This window comes from Natrix helvetica (genome assembly GCF_964273705.1).
Source record: "Natrix helvetica genome assembly, chromosome: 6".
Lineage (NCBI taxonomy): Eukaryota > Metazoa > Chordata > Lepidosauria > Squamata > Natricidae > Natrix > Natrix helvetica.
The window spans coordinates 67,697,432-67,718,093 of record NC_138553.1 but is presented as its reverse complement, the minus strand read 5'-3'; the positions used below and the strand labels follow the sequence as shown (position 1 = coordinate 67,718,093).

General features: G+C 36.4%; 1 protein-coding gene across 1 annotated transcript in view; it reads left to right on the top strand.

Moving 5' to 3' along the window:
* Positions 1-20,662, top strand: part of MOV10L1 (Mov10 like RNA helicase 1) — a 46,924-nt gene that overhangs the window by 5,412 nt on the left and 20,850 nt on the right. Inside the window, exons 3-19 of the mRNA XM_081958784.1 lie at positions 672-784; positions 3,173-3,363; positions 4,574-4,714; positions 5,847-5,995; positions 6,092-6,266; positions 7,498-7,692; positions 8,469-8,583; positions 10,282-10,459; positions 10,801-10,871; positions 11,249-11,340; positions 13,766-13,824; positions 14,031-14,143; positions 15,264-15,348; positions 15,575-15,753; positions 16,291-16,437; positions 18,354-18,475; positions 19,510-19,609. Coding sequence (XP_081814910.1) covers positions 672-784; positions 3,173-3,363; positions 4,574-4,714; positions 5,847-5,995; positions 6,092-6,266; positions 7,498-7,692; positions 8,469-8,583; positions 10,282-10,459; positions 10,801-10,871; positions 11,249-11,340; positions 13,766-13,824; positions 14,031-14,143; positions 15,264-15,348; positions 15,575-15,753; positions 16,291-16,437; positions 18,354-18,475; positions 19,510-19,609 — 2,225 coding nt within the window. The remainder of the gene's footprint in view (positions 1-671; positions 785-3,172; positions 3,364-4,573; positions 4,715-5,846; positions 5,996-6,091; positions 6,267-7,497; positions 7,693-8,468; positions 8,584-10,281; positions 10,460-10,800; positions 10,872-11,248; positions 11,341-13,765; positions 13,825-14,030; positions 14,144-15,263; positions 15,349-15,574; positions 15,754-16,290; positions 16,438-18,353; positions 18,476-19,509; positions 19,610-20,662) is intronic.

Sequence of the window (20,662 nt, the reverse complement as noted above, 5' to 3'; positions counted from 1 at the left end):
CCGAACCTTTAATCGTATTTTCTTTTTAATTTTCCTCCCTTATTTGCCGCTTAGGTCTTTTATTCCCTCTATTTGACTATGTAATTTAACTTTTCCTCCCAACTCTACCCTTTCCTACTGCCTAATTTCAGAACTATCCATTCCACCTCGTATCTCTTTTCCCCAGTTCTCTTCCTGTTTTTCCCATTCCCTTTTTAGGTCTTTTACATTATCTCCCTCCTTTGTTAGTTCCTTATTTGTTTTGCTTCTGACAGCAAAAAGGAGGCTGGGGCGACACATGTGATTGAGCTAAGTCAGTGGACGACATCCCTCCCCTCCCGAAAATAAGACTTTGTGCCTTTTTTGGTGGCAAAATATATATAAGACAGGGTCTCATTTTCGGAGAAACACGGTATACGTGCAAAGTCTGGAAGGGATGCATCATTTTAGTGGAGCCTTTGACCAAATTGTTTCTGTGATGCAGTTTAGTCAAGCTACGCTCTGTATCAAAATTAAGTAGTCAGCTTTGATTGGAGATGTTGTGGGAAAGCACTCAGCTTTTTCCAAATTGTGTCATAGTTTCATGTCAGAATCAAGGAGCTCCACAAAATCAAGCAGGGCTGTTTTGTACAGCCTTGAAGCCTTCCCTTTTTAACAGATTCGGAATTACTGCTTTTTATTTTATCTTTAAGACTTTTATCCTTGTAAAGGAGATTTGGTGCAAGCTGAATATATTGTCAACCCAACAACATGGACAAGTGAAGCCATATCTGTAAAGCCCTTACGGTTTAAAAGAATTGACAAGGTACGTGTTAATACATTGGAAAACCTTGCAAGTATTTCAATTGCTGTAATGGATGGTGGGAGGAGAAATCAGTAGCCACAATAGGAACTGCCTTGATGCAGATAGCTTAGAATAATTCTGACTCTGTCCAGTTGCCATGAAATCTCTTTGTTGCAATAAAACCTTTTTCAACTTACGGGAGCACTAAAGTGCAAGTCTAAAAAGAAATGGTCTTTATCCTCTAACAAGATTAAAATTATCAAGGGTTTTGAAAGGAAGGGAGAGACCTGGCAGTTAAATTGTTATAAAGTCTATTGTGGTGGTATAAAAAAAATTCTATAAGAATATGAAATGTTTTTTTAAAGATTAAAGTTCATATTGGTAATCCTGAAACAATGACCTGGAAACAGGACATGTCCAGTAGTAGCCTCAGTCTCTATAGGTAGTCCTTGACTTAACAACCACAATCAAACCCAGAATTTTGTCGTAAGTCATTGCAATCATAAGTTGATTTACCACATAACCAGACTTGATTTTATGTCCATTTTTACACTGCAAGTCACTGCATTCACGAAGCGAATCATATGGTCATAAGTCCAAGTACAGCTTATCCAATAGGTAATTTTTTGCCAGAAAATGGCAAAACCACAGGATACTGTAACCAGTCATAACTGCAAACCAAGTGCCAAGCACTCAAAATGTGGTTATCTGACCTCCAAGGATGGTATAACAGTCATAACTTTGAAGATGGGTCAAAAGTATTTTTTTTCAAGTTCGTTGTAACTTGAACTGCTAAGACTGGTTGTAAATCAAGAACTACCTTGTTCTGATCTAGGCTTCCCCAAAAAGGAGAGTCCTGATCCTAACAAAACCCATTTTATTAAACAAATGTAAATTCCTCTCATTCACATTCAGCAAGTCCTGGCAAACAGTCTTTCAATGGAATATTTATGGCTACAGACCTTATCTATCTTGGAAATCTGCCATGTAAATATTTTCCAAATGAAGTGCTGTGCAAGGAAAGATTGGGCACAGAGTCTCTGAGCTTCACGGACAGATCTTTACACTCTTGAAACAAATCTAACAACTGAACAAACAAATTGTTTCCTGCAAAAGCCCACTCCCCTTTCATTCCTCTTTTGTTTCCTATGGGAGGGGCCAATCATCTTCCACCTGTGACTTTACTCCCAAGTCTACCCTGATTTCTGAGTTGTTCTTGTGGCAGCTCTGCACATGTGCACACTGGGAACAGGCTCCAGCTGTTCCTCTGCTTCACTGCTGTTTAGCTCCGTAGGCACCTGTCCACTGCTAGACAGCCTCAGCCTCATCTCTGCCTCCAATGCAGAGCCCTCGTCCGAGCCTTCCCCACCTCCAGGACTGGCCCCCTCCTCCCCAACCTCCTCACTGTCCGACTCTGCTGCCAGCTCCACTCTCTGCTGGCAGGCCACAACATACCTGTGTCTTGCATCTCTAGCAATTGATAGAGAGGTTTTGCATGTGGCATTAATGCTTGGCTGTCAGGACTTGTAGAATAAGAGTTCTTCCTGCAATAAAGAAGATAGTTTGATCTAGTGCTTAAAACACCAGACCAGAAACCAGGAGGCTATGAGTTCTAGTCTCTCCTAAATTATCAGCTGGGTGACTTTGGACAGTCATTCTCTCTTAGCCCCTTACAGGATTGCTGTTGTGGGGAAAATAGAAGTACCATGTGTCTTTGTCACCTTGAGTTATTGAAAATATATAATTTTAATGTATATAAATGTGAAGACATTGTGATTTATACAGGTAATCCTCCGGTTGCAACAGTTTCATTTTACTGAAGGTTCAAAGTTACAACCTCACTGGAAAAAAAGTAATTTGTGACCATTTTTCATACTTAAGGCTGTTGCAACATCCCCATGATCACATGATCAAAATTCAGGCAATTGGCAACTGACTCAATTTATGAGAGGGGCAGCGTCCCGGAATCATGAGACTTTGCAGCCTTTTTACAAGCTGTGTGGAAGCCAGATTCACTTAACAACCGTGTTACTTCTGCAACTTAACAGCTGCAGTGATTCACATAACAACAGTGGCAAGCAAGGTGATAAAACGGGGCAAAACTCACTTAACAAATGTCTCTCTTAGCAACAGAAATGTTGGACTCAATTGTGGTCATAAGTCAAGGACTACTTGTAATTTGGATACAGTACTTAAACCTGTATCATAAACTGTATTAGAAGACAAACAAGCTACTCCTTCACAAATAAGGCTAAACAAGCCACAGAAAATGCAAGTGTATTTTATCATTTTTGCTTATCAGGAGTTCTTAATCAGTACCTACTAAGTATATCATTCACACATATTGGGGCATCAAATTATAGTTGTTTATACTCTTATTTAATCTAATGATAACTACAATTATTACAGGTTCATGTTTCCAGTATATATGGAAGAACTGGTGTTGTAGACAACAGTATATTTTTCAGTCTGGATTTTCTGACTCTTCCTAAGGATTATTTACCCCATAAACATGATCTTGTCAATGTTGTGGTTGTGGAGAGTAACCAGTCCTGTTATAGTTGGAGAGCATTTTGCATGGCTCCAGCAGACAAAAATCGGTAATGCAGTTTTCATAATTCTTAACAAAATTATTTAATTCAAGTTTATAAAGTCCTCCCACAGTTCTTGAAAATAAGTGTGATACTGAGTAAAATAGCATCAGTTCTGTTCTGTTTTGTTCCGTTCCATCTTGCGGTTTTTGTTTGAGATAGCTAAAAGTAACATGTTTGTGATCCTTATTTATTTTATAACTCAAGGATAGCTCATGCTAACAGCAAAGAGATTTAAAGGATTTTTGTAAGCAAACTTTCGAGAGTTTTCACTCATTAATATTTACTATTCATATTTATTCCCCCCACAGATTCAAGACTATATTATGAGCTGATATGAAAAATAAAAGGAGTTTTTAAATAGTATTTTTCCCAGGGCTTTTAAAGACTTTTTAATCCAGTCTTTGTTATTTTTTATAAATAATTCAAAGTGATGAACATATCTATTACTCAGGGGTGGGTTCCGGTAAGCACTACGGCCGTTTTGCTCGTGTGCATGTCACGCGAGCGCTTGGTGCATGCAGCACACGCATGCCCAATGCAATTAAAATTGTTCTGCCCATGTGCAGAACTCAAAAACCATGGCAGGCCTGGGTCACTGCTGGTTCCAGCGACCCAGGCTGCCAAACCACTACCAGTTCGGCCGAACCAGTCCAAACCAGTAGGAACTCACCACTGCTATTACTCCTTCCTTCTATTCTCTTCACAACAACACCCCAGTGAGGTGGGTTGGGCTAAGAGACAAAGTCATCCACAGGACTTTTATGCCTAAAATGGAACTAGAACTCGGTCTCCTGGTTACTTGCCTGGAACCTTAACCACTAGATCAAACTGACTCTTTTCTAATTTTCAGTAGTTTCAGATTAGTCCTTACAGGAAATCTGTTTTGGTTTGGGGTTGTCCAAAATACATTCACAATCAGCAGTCAAATATGTTTTCTATCTATTTGTTAAGAACTTGTTTTTAATAAAATATATTTTAAAATGGCATTACATAAAATATAATCTATATTTAATCTATCATAATATAATCATGATAGTGTTGTTACTTGCTTTTTGAAAGTTTGGTCCATATTAGGGTTGTTTTTTTAAAAAAAAATATCCTGGATGAGAGTGTATGTTAGCTGTGTACTAACAGCTAACATACCAATTGCATGGATGCAATGAATAAAATTGATTTGAATAACTTCATTAAATCATATTATCAATTAATATTTCAGATCATTGCTGTCGCAAGATATAAATCTCAATGAGTCAAATGAAAATTTATTGAAAGATAAAGGAGGACTCGAAGTGTCAAAAATGACAGATTTTGGGAAACTCAAATTAGGAGCAAGCAAAAATATGGAAATCTGGATAGAGTAAGTTAATTTTGTTATTGCCTAGATTTTTCTTTTAAAATGTTTATCATAACTTAAATCCACAGCTTACTCTAATATCCAAGGCTGAGCTACCCATGAGCTTTTCCCTATCTAGTAAGTATACAGGACAATGTGGAAGTCCAACAATGAAGTTCCAATTTGGTTGTCTTGCATCTTTCCTCTTGAGAAAGACAAGGAACAATTAAAGTGCTTTATATGTTTAACAAGCACTTAGAATGATTTCCTAGCACAGAAAAAATGCCAGTGCTCCATGCACCAGGCAAACTGAAAAGAAATGCTGTGTTTATGCATGGAAAAAATGTTTTTCTTACTGTTATGTGTTTTTCCTAATTGGTCCAAAAGTCACAGGCAAGATTTGTTGTTTTTACAATTCATTTAATGCACAGCTACATGCAAAATATAGGCTTTGAGTATATAAACATAACCACATTCTAAGCTAATTTTATTAGTATTTTAAGTTTATTAGTATTAGTACTAACTTTATTAGTATTAATAGAGGCCTTCTGAAAGTTCCTACAAATGGAATGACTTCATTGGATATAGTCTCTTACCATTATAGGGATAGAGTTTCTTGTCATCATATCGGTAATAACTTGGGATAAGGGATAACACTGTCACAGTGTATTTTCTTACCACTCTAGAATTATTTATGATCCTATTAAAAATGTACAAATAAACTTGACTTTCGACCAGTCAAAAATATAATAACTGTGAAACAGATGCCTTATGAGCCATAAAGCATCCTTGTCCTAAATGGTTGTGCCACCCACCCTACCCTGTGCAATGATAGGACTACATGTTGGGCTGGTCAGCTTCACAACTGATCCTGGTGTTCTATGATCACAATTTGTGGTGCTTTTTGCTCATTTCCAGCAAAATAAAAATGTTCATTAAGATGAATTGGTTCACTTAATAATCATTGCAAAAAAAAGACTTCCATGGGTTTCTTAACCTATGAGTGTAATGACTGAAACTGGATTTCTGGCTCCAGTGATCGTCATAAGTCAAGGAATACCTATATAAATTTAATAAAAATAAAATAACTTGAGATATCATTTCTTGTATATAATATATTTAAATATTGAGATGGAAAGTGGTGCTATTATTTTAGGAACAAAGGGGAAACAGTGCATTCTTTAATTAGCTGCAAATTATGTGGCTGGGATAAAGAGAAGCAGTTCTGTCTTCAGTTGCCAGAAAAGAACCAGGTGTGCTGGAAAACAGCATCAGCATTGACTGTCCCTGATGCAGCTTCTTCAGGTAAATTATACATCCAGTGTTTAAAACTTATTACACTGCTCATTAGCTCTAGTTGGAATATTTGATTGGTTTTGTTTTGTTTTGTTTTTGTAAAAGGTGAATTTACATATCTAAGCAATATTGGAGATTGTAATAATTCTACAATTGAACAGTCTGAAAGTCTAACCGGTGAAAAACAAGAATGTGAAGGAGAAAAAACCACAGGACATAACAGAAGCATATCTATACCTTCTGGGAGCAAGACTTCTATAACAGTTGTATGTGCTGCAAAGTATGTTTCCTTTTTTCCACCGAGTACAATTTTGTGAAACAATAATGTATGATTTTCTCTGTTAGAAGTCAGGATTCAAACTGATGGCCAAAAGGAATTACACATATATGTTATCAGACTAATTCTACTCTATATCCCTCTGTTGTGAGTTTGTATATCGGGTTTTTTTTTTCTTTTACTTGATAAGGCTTCATGAAAAAGTATGAAAAAGAACAACATTTATGGTTTAACATTCCATTCATCCAAAATCTGAGCTCAGGAGTGTTGATTGTCTGTATTGCTGGAGTGGAATCTTTTAAAGTAATGATCAGTCTCAGTGGGGACTCAGCAAACATCCAGGAGTGAATTCATTGAAGCTGTCTTAAGTATTAACCAGTGAATTTGAATGTCTGTTAAATTCATTTTAGCTGTTGGGGCATAGGCAGCTCTTTCACAACAAAATTTCCTTCTAGTGAGTTAAAACCAGTAAAATTTAAGAAAGTTTAAATGAAAGTTTTTAATTTGGCTTAGCTGGGTTGATCAGAATCCTGAAACCTAGGGTAGATAACCATTATCTTGATACTTTGATTTCTTGCTAAGATGGAAAAATGTGGGATCGCTAGTATCACCACCAGATGTGTTCGCAACTGGTTAACCAATGGCCCTTAGTCCTCAATGGAATGACATCTACATGGAGCGAAGCATGCAGTGGGGTACCTCAAGATTCTGTCTTAGGCCCAGTACTCTTCAACATCTTCATAAATGATTTAGACAAGGAAATATAAGGGGAACTCATCACTCTGCAGATGGCATCCAGCTAACACTTTAGAAGGTAGACTCAAGTTACCGAAGGCTCTTGACAGACTTGTCAAAGAAGTTAGTTACCTTAGCTTTCATCCACAAACACAGTTCAATGCATACTCCGCATCTTTTCTTCAGTTAACAAGAGCCTTTGCCAATGGGATCCCTTCCTGATTTCACAATTCCCAGCTAGCATGGCCCCCAAAAGGCAAAACAGACATTACTTGCTATCAATCCAGAAATATACAGAAAGGGAATGGCCTTAGTAATTGGTTTTCTGTAGACTGAAGAAGTCTGGTGGGCTTGAACCAGCCAGTATGACCTTAAAACAACGAATATTGTTCATATGGTTGACATCTGGTCATGCAAGGCATATCCTGGGATAAAAGCCAACTTTATTATAGACTGTTACCTTTTTATGGGCTTTAACTGAATTCTTATGTTATTCAAGAAATCCTGGCCGCTGCAAAGAACTTTTGTTGCTGTGTTTTTCTGACTGCATTATTGGTCGATACCTTGAAGCGACTATAGTAACAGAAGAAGAGTCATTGATAGAAGCTACTGAGACTTATTTTCAAAGACAATGTAAAGTCAGCTCCGAACCCCAGATCACAAAAACAACAGTGGTTTTACCACAATTGAAAAGGTATTGCTGATTAAAATAAGATTAAATGCACTTTAAACAAATGATTTGGTTTCCTGAGTAAAAATTGTTTTAAGCACTAATGTCATATAATTGTTTGTCTTTAAGGGATGGTGATTATCTTTATTTCAGAGATTTATTAGTAGAAATACAATCAGGAGTTACCTCAAAAGAAATGGAATAAGTCTGTTTTATGAAATCAAGATTCTCAGGCTGCATTTTGGAAACTTGAGTGCTTTTGATGAACATTTTTTAATATTGTGAGCGGAGAAACAGTTTTTCATTAAGGATGGTTTCAGTGCCCTATATATTTGAATTTTAAAGAGGACCATGAGATATATCTGTTTCAAACTTATTTAAATATTTAAAACCTATTGCAATCTACCTAGCCTTAAGTGCATTTCATCTGTTTTTATTGAAACTTTCTTCAAAGTTGTTTTATAAATCATTCCAACATCTCTGGTGTTGAACCAGTAGCAGTTTCCACGTTTTTTTATGGAATTGTACTCATAATTTATATGTGACTTTTTGTCATGTCTGATTAGTGGCCAGTGAAGCTTCCTTATTGGGGAAAATTAACTTCAAAGTCGCTACAATCTTTTCTTTCTAAGAGTGAAAAGTCAGAGATTGTGTGGAAAGCATTGCAGAGATGTATGTTAGTTTATGATTTTTTAAAAAGTCTGCTAGTATCTAACTGATAGTCAGTTAGGCTGACTAACTGCAAGAATTGCTTTGTGTATTTTGAGCATTACTACTACTTTGATTTTCTAATAACTTAGAAAGTCAAGAAGACAGCTGCCAAACTTCCTTCCACAGTACAGTATTCCAGACAGAGTAAGAGAATGTGTGGAAAAGAAATCTGATATATTGGTTTTTTATCCAGATTTTGGAGATGTAAGTAAAGTTCACTATCTATTTAAATGTACAGATGCATGAATCAGGTACAACTGTAATTAAATACCTTATTTGTAAGATTGACAAAATGCAGAATATTATAGATCAATGTTTTTTTTTTAAGATCAGCATGTGTGTTATGCTAGGCCAGTCTTTCTTAAACCAGAATTGTTCTTGTGCTAGTTCTCCCAGTGATAGGGATTTTTGCACATCTTGACTCAGCTATCAGCCTGCTGTTTTGCTGTTATTGCAGATATTGTAAAATGAATGTTTTGTAGGATAGGAATGAATTATTCTATGATTTGTGGGGAGGGGTTTGGAATTTTTATGTCAGGGTTCTCTGGGATCTGAACATTATTTCAAGGGCTTCTTAAGGACAAAAGGACCGAGAAACACTGCACTATAGCATATCTTATCTTTTATTAATTATAGCAAATAAAACTTTGAAACATGGTCTGAAAGGATGTCCACATTCTGCCTTTGCTTTCTTAAAAGCTTCAAGATGGTCCCATTGAAGAATGGCAGAGCAAATAGGTCTTTGTTGAGTCTAGCAAAGGCAAAAAGTTGGAATAGCTAAAATATAGCTTTTTCTGGGCTACCTTGAGGTAGGGGAAAGGAATTTATTGCAAAGTGTTCATTTATAAGAACAGCTGGTTTTGAATGAACTCCTATAAGAGAGTATGTCTAATTTGAGAGCCAGTTTGATCTCGTGGTTAAGGCACCAGACTAGAAACTGGGAGGCTGTAAGTTATCATCCCATTTTAGGCCCAAAGCCAATTGGGTGATCTTAGGAAGGGAGCAATGACTAATCACCTATGAAATCTTGCCAAGAAAGTGGCAGGGATTTGTCAAGCAGTCAGCAGGAGTCAAAGCTGCCTTAAAGGCACAAAAATATGTCCCACTTGATTTTTAAAAACCCATTAATTAGGAAATAATATGCACCTGTACTTATGTGGGCTTACTTATTTTTTATTAAACTGGCATTTTGACACTATTTAATAACAGTCAGCATCTTATATAAGATTAAAAAAAAGTTAAAACATCAATTGTATAATGAAAAGGTGGCAATAATATCATAAAATCCTGTTCCTGAGTGCCAATAGCCTTTCTTATTAAAACTGCTGGTCAAAGATGGTGGATCATGTAAACCAGAAATCTAAAGGAAGACAACTTTAAAAAAAAAAACACTTCTAGAAGTGATTGCATGATCACTATGGAAGGAGAGAAATGATTTTAATATTCTTTCTGCCTTCCCTTAGAAAAATCAACGGAAGATACTTAACTGCCTTAGCATTCATTGGTTTTAAAGAGATACCATAAAACTCCATTTGGAATATTTATTAATCCCCACCCCCACCCCTTACTTATTATTTTCTTCCTTTGGTTTGTAATGGAGTGTGAAACTTAAAACTGAAAGATGTTTACACAATTTGAAGATGCGATATATATGGTGCCTTCTTAAAAGTAGCATTTTACTTCACTGAATTTGCATTTCCATGTCTTTCATTGGAAGCTTATAGGATCTAGAGTAGGCTTGGGGAATCTCTGCTATCCAAATGTTACTGAGATGCCAATGCCCAGAGCCCAAAGCAGCAACACTAATTCTGAGGAAGACTGTAGATCTGATATGCCACAGGTTGTTCCCCATGATTTACAGCTCCTGTAATTTAAATTTTCTCAACTCTTTTTGTGTTTCAGGGTTTAACTCTACTTAACTATAAGACAAACTTTTCTACTCTTCTGTGGCTTGAAGAAATCCATTCAGAGATGGAACTAAAGGACTTTGCCATGTGTGGGGTCATTTTGAAAAAAAATGGAAATTTCCTAGTACTTGAAGTGCCAGGGGTCATAGAGGGCCGTCCTTCATTATTCCTTGGTAGATACTTTCTATAATTTTATATACAAAAGCAATAAACTGCATCTTCAAACCTCTTTTTCTGCCTATCTGAAGGACAGCTAGAAGCCTGTGATCATATAAGTATTATAGTTAGCTTTTCCACCATTAGTGTTATATTTGTTTTTTTAAGAATTTTATTTATGATGTCGACTATTGCCCTCCTTTTGGGCCTTCAGGAAAATATTGGGAAAGAGAAGCTTAATAATTGTTTTGCCTTCAATACAGTGATATGTTTGGATTTCTGAATTCTGTTCGCTGTGCAATTACATTATTACATTTGGTATCAAGGGAAATCAATTAACATATACACTTTAAATTAGGTGACAAAGTGATACTGAAGACCCAAGACTATTCAGAGGAGGTAATCCATTATGCTGCATATATTACTGACGTAAGTTAATTAGTTCTTTTTGGCTTATTTTCTGTGCATTTATGGCTTAATAATGTAGCTAAGCCATGTTTACTTAAAAATAACTCGTATTATTAGGAATTAGTTCCATGTTATTGATATATAATTGTATCCTTCATTTGAGGGGGGAGGGTTAACTCCAAATTTACTGCATTTAAACTTTCATTTAATTTATATGACCTCATACCAGATTCCTATGTATGTTCAGCAATTTTTGGAACTTTAGTTAGCATATTAATAAAAGAATATGTCAAGTAATTTGTGTAGGAATGTAAAAATTAACTCTTGGCATTTTCTTAAGTTAGAGTTTTTTAAGTATGGGTATATAGTGAAATAATTAGTTGCTTCTGTTTATATAGATTCATGATGAAGATGTTACCCTTAAAGTCAACTCAGATTTTGAGCAGGCATATAATTTTCAACCTATGAATGTGGAATTTATTCATAGCAGGTACTGTTTTGAATATTTGCATCTCATTTCATTGTGAAACATACTACGTTTGTTCTTGTCAGTTCAGGAAACTACATTCTGGTTCTCTCAAGCACTCAAAATAGATAAAAATAATAATCTTCACATTGGTAAAGGATGAGATTACTTTGCAGCCAACCACAGAAGACCATGATAGATGATAGATAGATAGATAGATAGATAGATAGATAGATAGATGATAGATAGATAGATAGATAGATAGATAGATAGATAGATAGATAGATGATAGATAGATAGATAGATAGATAGATAGATGATAGATAGATTGATAGATAGATAGATAGATAGATAGATTGATTGATTGATTGATTGATTGATTGATTGATTTGATATTAATGCAAGGAATATTGTTGTAAACACTTTGATTATTATTTCCTAAAATGATTTGTACCTAGACAACATACTGTTCAATTGAAATTGGAATTTTTGTATGTTATAAAATAAAATAAAAACTTAGTACAAAAAAGAATCATAGGATACAACACTTGATGATAGTCATAAGATACTAAATAATCAAATCATACTAGGAAACTAAATAAAACAATATAAATCGTAAAGATACAAGCAACAAAGTTATAAACATAAGTGAGAGGAGATAGGTAATAATAAGGATGAGAAGAATAATAGTAATACAGTCTTAGTAAATAGTTTGACAGTGTTGTGGGAATTAGTGGTTTAGCAGAATGATGGCATTTGGGGAAAAAAACTGTCCTTGTGTCTAGTTGTTCTGGTGTGCAGTGCCCTACAGTGTCATTTTGCGGGTAGAAGTTGAAGATGTCCAGGATGAGAGGTGTTTGTAGATATTTTCACAGCCCTCTTTTTGATTCGTGCAGTATACAGGTCCTCAATAGAAGGCAGGTTGATAGCCATTGTTTTTTTCTGCACTTCTAATTATCCTCTGAAGTCTTTGTCTGTCTTGTTGGATTGCAGAGCCAAACCAGACAGTTATGGAGGTGCAGATGACAGACTCAATAATTCCTCTGTAGAACCGAATTAGCAGCTCTTTGGGCAGTCTAAGCTTTCTGAGTGGGCGCAGAAAAAACCTTCTTTGTTGTGCTTTTTTGATGGTGTCCATTTTAAATAATTGTTAAATAATTAACAAATGCATAAAAATTAAAAGTCAGCTTGGTTAGTAATTAAAGCACCAAACTAGAAACCAAAAGTCTATTAGTTCTAGTCCCATCATAGGCACAAAGCCAGCTGGGGCCAATCACACTTGCTCAGCCCAGTGCCTCATCATCACTTTTTATGGTCTTCCTGAAATTACTAATCCCAGGTCACTTCTTTCTGCCTTTGTTCCCAGGCTCACATATGGAGCACATCATGTTGGTTTTCTCCTCCTGCTAGGCTTTGATCTGCCTACAGTGCATTTTTAAATAACTCTCTTTTCTGTTATGATTGTAAGAACCGCACTGATTCTTGCTCAAGTTACAGTCACAACTCTAAAAAAACAAACACAGAATGTTTCTGCCTCCAATAGTAATTAAATGTGGCATTTGGTCTGCGAGTTGCCAGCTTTTGCTTAAGAGAAATCATTATAATCCCATAAGACCAAAGAGACAAGTCCACTTCAGGCATTATGATGACACATGAAGATTCTAAGTCTTCTGTTTGTAACAGTAACAATCATTGCCTAATGTTTTTATTAATATGCAGAATCAAGGGGAGGGGGAGAACGGTGAAGTGCAAGCTGCTGAAATAGTGATCGCTTTTTAACAGTGGTACCCAAAGCATAGCGACTTGCAACACTTTCAGTAATGTCACAAAAGTATTGTAGCATTTCCAGCAAAGTTGAAAAGGCTCTTTTAATCTTTAAAAAGCTCAAGAAACGTTTAAATAGAAGATATTTTGCACCCTGCTACTTTTTAATCGTAAAAGGATCCCAAAATAATTCAGTCTAACGAAATAATTTTTAAAACGGGGTAGATTACACAGCGTTCCTTGATTCCAGTCTTCTCGGGTTGTCTGTTAGGCACCTTCACATCAAACCGATGCAGTGTTGTAACAGTCGGAGTCTCTGTTGCCATTTCACAGGTTTTGTTCCTTACTTAGATCTGTTTTGTTAATGAGTTTATTTTTAATATAAGATTTCAAATATTTCATAATATGGATATTTTGGTACCACTTCTAATAATGAGCCATTTGCAGGCGTTTTTTAAGATAGCACATTCCTCCACCCAGCCTTCCAAATTTAGGGAAATGATGAATAATGGTGTTTTGATAGGTAGTATGTTTTGCAACTGCTAAGGCAAGAAATACAAGCAAACAATGGATGTAGGCATGTTTTCCTACTATTGCATATAACAGCAGTCTTGAGCAGAACATATTGGCCAGGCTTACTGTTTTAATCTCTAGAAATTAAGTTTTAACCTTTTTACTTTCACAGGATAACAACCAGGAGATGCCATCATGCAGTAGAACAAGCCATCAATTTAGGAGCAAAGGGTATATGTCTTACTTGCATATTTATTTTTACCGAAACTGTAATAGTCTAGATTATTTTTTTTCGTTGTTATTATTTCAGTAGACATGGTACATTGAGTTAGGTTATCGTTGGATCTTTAATAAACATTTTAGCATCTTCTACAATGATGGCTTCTATTAACTTATTTTTTTATTCTTATTTTTCTTTTTTGCTCTTTATTTCAAAGTTTTGTTTCCTGATGCTCTTACTTTGCAATCACCACAAATCATTCAGCAGCAGCAGCATGAGTCAGGATATTCTTCCAGCATTCCAAAAGAAAGTGTTACCCAAGAAACTAAGGTAAACTCTCCCTAATCTACCTCTCCATGAATTTATTTATTGCTGTAGTGTTTAAACAGCTTGTTTGTAAAAAAAAATGTGAAATGTGTTCATTTGCTATTGTAGCTAACATGTTATTTAACTATATTTTGTTTTATTAGTCTTACATCTTGCTTCAATCCTAATTAGTCTGAACAGCTTTACCTCATCCTGTAATAAAATTAGCCATATACAATATATTAGAATCAGCAACAACAGCAATAACAAACTGAGCATCAGCTACTCGCTTCCAAGATAAGATAGATCAGTAATATTTATAAATATCTGTGGAAGACAGTCTGATCTCTGGAGAAAAGGGCATTAGTATAAAAGATTGGTCTCCAAGATATTTGAAGATGACATTTGCCAGGGATTAGAGCCCAGAGAGAGATTTCTGTTCTAGATCTAATGGGTGGGCCGCATGTCCCTAGGTTAAGGGAGTACTGATGATACCCACATATTGAGATTCATTTATTTATTTATCCAATTTATTTGCCCCCTGTCTTAATTCTAGTAGGCTTACAATATTTTAAAAAAGTAATATAAATAAAATACTACAAAAGTATAAAAATACAAAATCGAATAGCTAAAAGATGGGAAGAGTGGAAATAGGTCGCTGGAACTGGCAGTGACCCAGGCTTGCCATGCTCCCAAGCCGGTTCTCCTGGCTGCGTCATGGGCTGTGCCACCTTGTTTTTTGCTTCAATGTATGTGCAGAGCAATTTTAATTGTACTGCACATGCACGCATATGAACTGCGTGCGCAGCACGTCCCTGAGCAAACCCGCAGTAGCGGTTGCCGGAACCCACCACTGAGTCAAAACTTAGTAGCGCATACGTCTTGACAAGCAATACTTGACAAGCAGTTTGACTAGGCTTGGATGCAGTGGCATCAATGACATCAAAATGATTACATGTGCACTACACTATCTTCATATGAACGCTTTATTTATGTACATTAACAGTGTTACTAACAATAAGCTTTTCAATAACTTTTTAGGATTTGCTTGTGAATATTTTAAGTTACATTAAAATTGTCACTTTATAAAAGTAGATTGAATGAAACATTACAAATATTGATTTCCATGTTTTGCTGCTTTCAGGAAGAAAGGATGAAAAAGGAAAAAGGAATACCAGAAAATGAAAAAGCAGTTGTTTCAGATATGGTCACTACAGCGACACAAAGAAGTTGGTATCATTTTGTTGGGATAAAGTGGTTTAGATGCTTGTTTTTTTAAATGCTTGTTGATTTTTCCTATATCAAAGGGCAAATGATCTATACTTGATCGTTACCTATTTAAGTGGATATGTAATACATGGATATGAACTATAATTTTGGATGCATTTCCACATTTTTTAAAATTCTGTGCACTATATAATAAGATGTTATTAAATTATATAATTTTGGATATAGTTAATAGGACTCTAACTTGGAATAGACAAGACTGTGACTTTTTCAATCCTCTGCTGAATGAGCACCAGAAGCTTGCAGTGAAAAGGATTCTTAATGGTGAATGTCGTCCAACTCCTTATATCCTATTTGGGCCACCAGGAACTGGCAAAACTGTCACAGTTATAGAAGCAATTTTACAGGTAACAGTGAATTGTAACTGGTTCTTGTCTCTGCTATTTTTAATAACGCCAAGCTCTTGGTTCAAAATTACTCTCCCGTGTTGTTTGGGAATATATTTTATGAATGAATACTTGTTTCTGTGGAATTGCTGGTGGATTTTCTCATCTGCAGATAACAGAGTTTTAATATACATGAGAATGCTTTGAAAGTAATGAGACCCTTTCTGTCTACATTAAAATAACATGAGAATTACAGTAATGTGGCTTTAAAAATGCTATTTTGGTATATGTTTGAAAAAGGATGCTACAGGAAATTGTAACTTTTTATGGTGGATCAATTTGGAGAAATAAAGCACCAGTGCATAATTGTAGCTTACTGAAATATTCTGAATATTATGTTAATGTCTTGTCAGTCTTCAGTACTATATGCACTAGCATGGAAAAAAATAATGTTGAAATTTAATTGGTTCAACATAATTCTTAAAAATTACCATGTTCACTGTATTAAGAGCATCAGTTAACAATACATCATATGAATGCTTGTTTTTGTCTAATTAGATATATTATAATTTACCAAGCAGCCGAATACTAGTCTGTGCACCATCCAACAGCGCTACAGATCTTATTTGCATACGACTTCATGAGAGCAAATTGTTAAGACCAGGAGTTATGGTCAGAGTTAATGCAATCAACAGAAATGAAGAGGTAAACATATACCTTAAAGACTTTTCTTGCTCTTCAAGTCATTCTGTCTCATCATTACATAAATGGTGCATTTGAAGCTCGGAATTATACTTCTTTTAATTGAATAGTTCTTGATTTTCCAAGTTACTCTGTAACCATCTGAAAATGTTACTGGCTAAGATCTCCCTCCTGAATTGTTGAATACGATATCTCCTGAAAGATTGGATCTTAAATCATAGGTTCAATAGATCAGTTTCTGCGTAAGAAAAGTTGGAGTCAAGATGTAGAAAGGGTTGAGAGAATAGTTCTCCAAGGTTTTCCATCAGGCCAGAAAGTTGTATGAGGTTCTAATGTTTAATAGAAGAAATACATATATTTTTTGGCTTGGATATTTTCAGAACAATAGAACTTCCAGATGAAATAAATCCTGTACAAAAACTAGTTCATAATTGCATTAAAATGTAAACGTTCTCCTTGCACATATGTGCTAGTCATTCCCGACTCTAGGGGGCAGTGTTCATCTCCGTTTCAAAGCTGAAGAGCCAGCGCTGACCGAAGACTTCTCTGTGGTCATGTGGCCGGCATGACTAAATGCCAAAGGCGCACAGAACGCTGTTACCTTCCCACCAAAGGTGGTTCCTATTTTTTCCACTTGCATTTTACATGCTTTTGAACCGCTAGGTTGGCAGAAGCTGGGACAAGTAATGGGAGCTCACTCCATTATGTGGCGTTAGGGATTCGAACCGCCAACTGCCAACCTTTCTGATCGAGAAGCTCAGCATCTTAGCCACTGAGCCACTGCATCCCTATATAATTGCATTATACCTATGCAATTTTCTTGCAGAATCTATTTACAAAGAACAAAAGTAAAGAGCCATATGAATATATTGTACTGTTTTAAAAACAGCAGATACAATTTAATGACATAAGGGATCACTGTGTAAGGTACAACTTTACACAGTGATTCCTTATGTCATTTTGTACTGAGAAATGTTATGTCCTCGACTTACGACCGGCCGCAAGTCCTCTACCTAAAACTGACAACCCAGCAACCAAGGGCTCGCACCCATTGGCTGAGACGCGCCGGGCTGGAAGCGGGCTTTCTGTTGCATTCCTATTGGCTGCCCTGCTTGACAGCTCCTGTATAAATACTGTCAAGCAGGGCATGGTGCTGAATTGTATATAGTTGCATTTGCTTCGTTCCTGTTAATAAAATAGTTGTTCCTGTTCCTCCTCAGCTGTTCGAGTCTTGTCTTTCACCTCAGAATCTAACAAGAAATATTGTAACTTCTTGACGTATAAATCAATTTTGTACAAAACCTAATACATAAAAGCAAATAAAAGATGATGAAAATAGGGAAGCACACAGACGGCACCTATTCCCCTGTCCTTCAAGGCCATTTTAAAGGATAGCAGGGTTACACCTATTTGAACTTCTTTGGGCTCTGTGTGTGCATGCCTGTGTGTGCATGAGGGTGTGTATAAGTATAATACTAACGTGTTTCCCCGAAAATAAGACAGGGTCTTATTTTCTTTTTACCCCCAAAATAAGCACTTGGCCTTATTTTCAGGGAGGTCTCATTTTTTGAGTTGCAGGAGGCAGTGAGCATGGTCACTTCATGGCTGCTGCTGTGTTGCAATATTTTGGGGGAGGGCTTATTTTTGGGGGAGGGCTTATATTAGTGCATGTGCTCAAAAGCCCAATTGGGCTTATTATCTGGAGAGGTCTTATTTTCAGGGAAACAGGGTATTCCAGAGGGCAGGTGCTGGAAATTCCTCTAATCATTTCAGCAATGAAACAGAGAAAGAGAACAGTAGAGAAAACAAGTAATATGATGTAATAAATATCATACATTGGAAAGAATGACTCGTGTCTGCAGTTGAAAGTGTGTAAACTGATGGTAGGCATACTAACACATGCTTCTTTGCATTGGCAGAATATTAATGAGGTAATAAAGTGTTACTGCAAAGCTGGAGAAGATATTCACGAAGCATCTCGGTTTCGAATAATTATTGTGACATGCAGCAGTGCAGGAATGTTTTACCAGATAGGAGTAAGGTACAGTGGAAGCTTTTCTGACTATTCCAGGAAATATAGGATATAAAAATATTAGCAACTTCCTATAGAGAAATGGAAAGCAAGAAGCTATTATCTGAAATAATAATAATAATGGGCAACCAACTGCCTCAGCAACAGCTGATAAATGGCTGGAGTTACTCCAAGTGAGAAAAGATCCCGGTAAATGAAGAGGAGTTTCTTTCAAGATTCATGTTGTCCATAAAAATATTTAATAGGCATACCATATTGTTAGGACTATAAGACGCACCAAGATTTCGAAGAGGTAAGTAATAAAAAAAAGTTTTTGCCTTCCTTCAGCCCCCAGCAGCCCTCTGCAGGCTTCAGCAGGGCTGGGGCAAGACAAAAATGCCCCCATTTTTCGTCCGTTTTTCACAAAAACGGGGGCATTTTTGCCTTGTCCCAGCCCTGCTGAAGCCTGCAGAGGGCTGTTGACGGAAGGCAAAAAAAGCCTCTGTTTTTCGCAAAAATGGGATGCGGGGGCAGGGCTTCAGGAGGCCAAAAATGGCTGTATTTGGTATATAAGATGCACCAACATTTCCACGCTCCTTTGGGGGGGGGAGGTGTGTCTTATACTCCAAAAAATATGGTATATTGCAAGTAAAAGTTCACAATTAACCTCCAAGTAGAATTTATATAATTGCCACTGTGAGATTAAATGCAGGGGTTTATCCATTCGTACTGTAGCTCAGTCGTACATTTATATTAGGCCACAATATATCTGAATCTGGATATAGGAAGACATTCTCTGAATCCCACAATCAAAATTGCATAATTACCATCCCTTGTTATTTTCACATTGAGGTTGCACAGTGGTATATGGCCACGGAAAATACTGTACTGTGAACCTCAATGCTCTTGGAAACATAATAACTTGCAAAAAGCTTAACTGAAAGTAAATACTTTTGTTTTACCAATGTTACTTCGATACAATTTTCATTATTTTTTTTAAAGTGACGTCTGAGAATGCAGAGCATACGACAAGCAGTTCCAATTTTTATTCAATTTTTATTTAGGTTTGGACATTTCACACATGTGTTTGTGGATGAAGCCGGGCAGGCAAGTGAACCAGAAAGCCTCATCCCTCTGGGATTGATTTCAGAAGTCACTGGGCAAGTACGTAAGTTTTCATTATGTCTAGTTGATTGTATCTAACTGTTTGTGTCTGTTGCGTGGAGGTTGTTTGATGTCCTCCAAGGAGGAAAAAAATTCTGCTTGCATGCTGTTGATCTAATGCATCTAAAATATATAATACGAACCGTGCCCATTACTAGAAAAACAGCCATGCCTGTTTCAAACATTATTCATCCATATCTTGGTATTGGACTGCACTGCCACGAGTTCAGTTTTCATCCCATATCTCTTAAGTTTTGTTTAAGAAGGTAGAGGGGAAACTCTTAATTGAGTATGGATGCCAGTGGTTTTTCAAGGTCTTGCTCGTGGCCATATCATTTATTTGGTTTAGGGATAGTTTTATCTTTCATATCTGTTTCTCCTCTATACTTCCCCTCCATCCAAGTTGCCCTTCATTATGTTTTTATCATCTTTTATCTATATGCAGTCCAATCTTATAGCTCACACCAGTTTACAACAGTAAGTCAGTACACAAGAAAAACTATACAGTGGTCTGTCAAACAGGAGGAGTAAAATAAAAGCAGTAATCCTTATCCAGACACATTAGTCATAGGCACCCAGGAGTGTAGCTGCCATGGCTCTGAAAACCCTTTCAAAATAGCCTCCGTTTTCACTGTTGTACAGAAATTCAAAGTCTAGAGAAGACTTGGCATCAGAAAGAACCGTTTCATAAGGAAATGCCTGTTTCTATAACAGACATCCATCAAACTAACCTATTACACACCAACAATAGGTAGCTTCTGCCACCGGATTAGCTCACCATGTAGGGTGGTTTTAACTGGAGAAGGCTATGCTGCAGGACATGGGACCCAAACTATGTAGGGCTTTAAAGTCGAAAACTAAAACTCAAAATTACACTCAGAACCTCTTGGTGACCAGGACAGTACCCACAATCTACGTGCACTATGACCAAAGTGGCATTTTGCATTACTTGTGAGTTTCTGAGTAATATTCAGATGTGGCTCCACATAAAGCACATTGCAAGTGCAACACCCAATAAATGCATTAATCTCATATATTGGCATTCCATAGTCT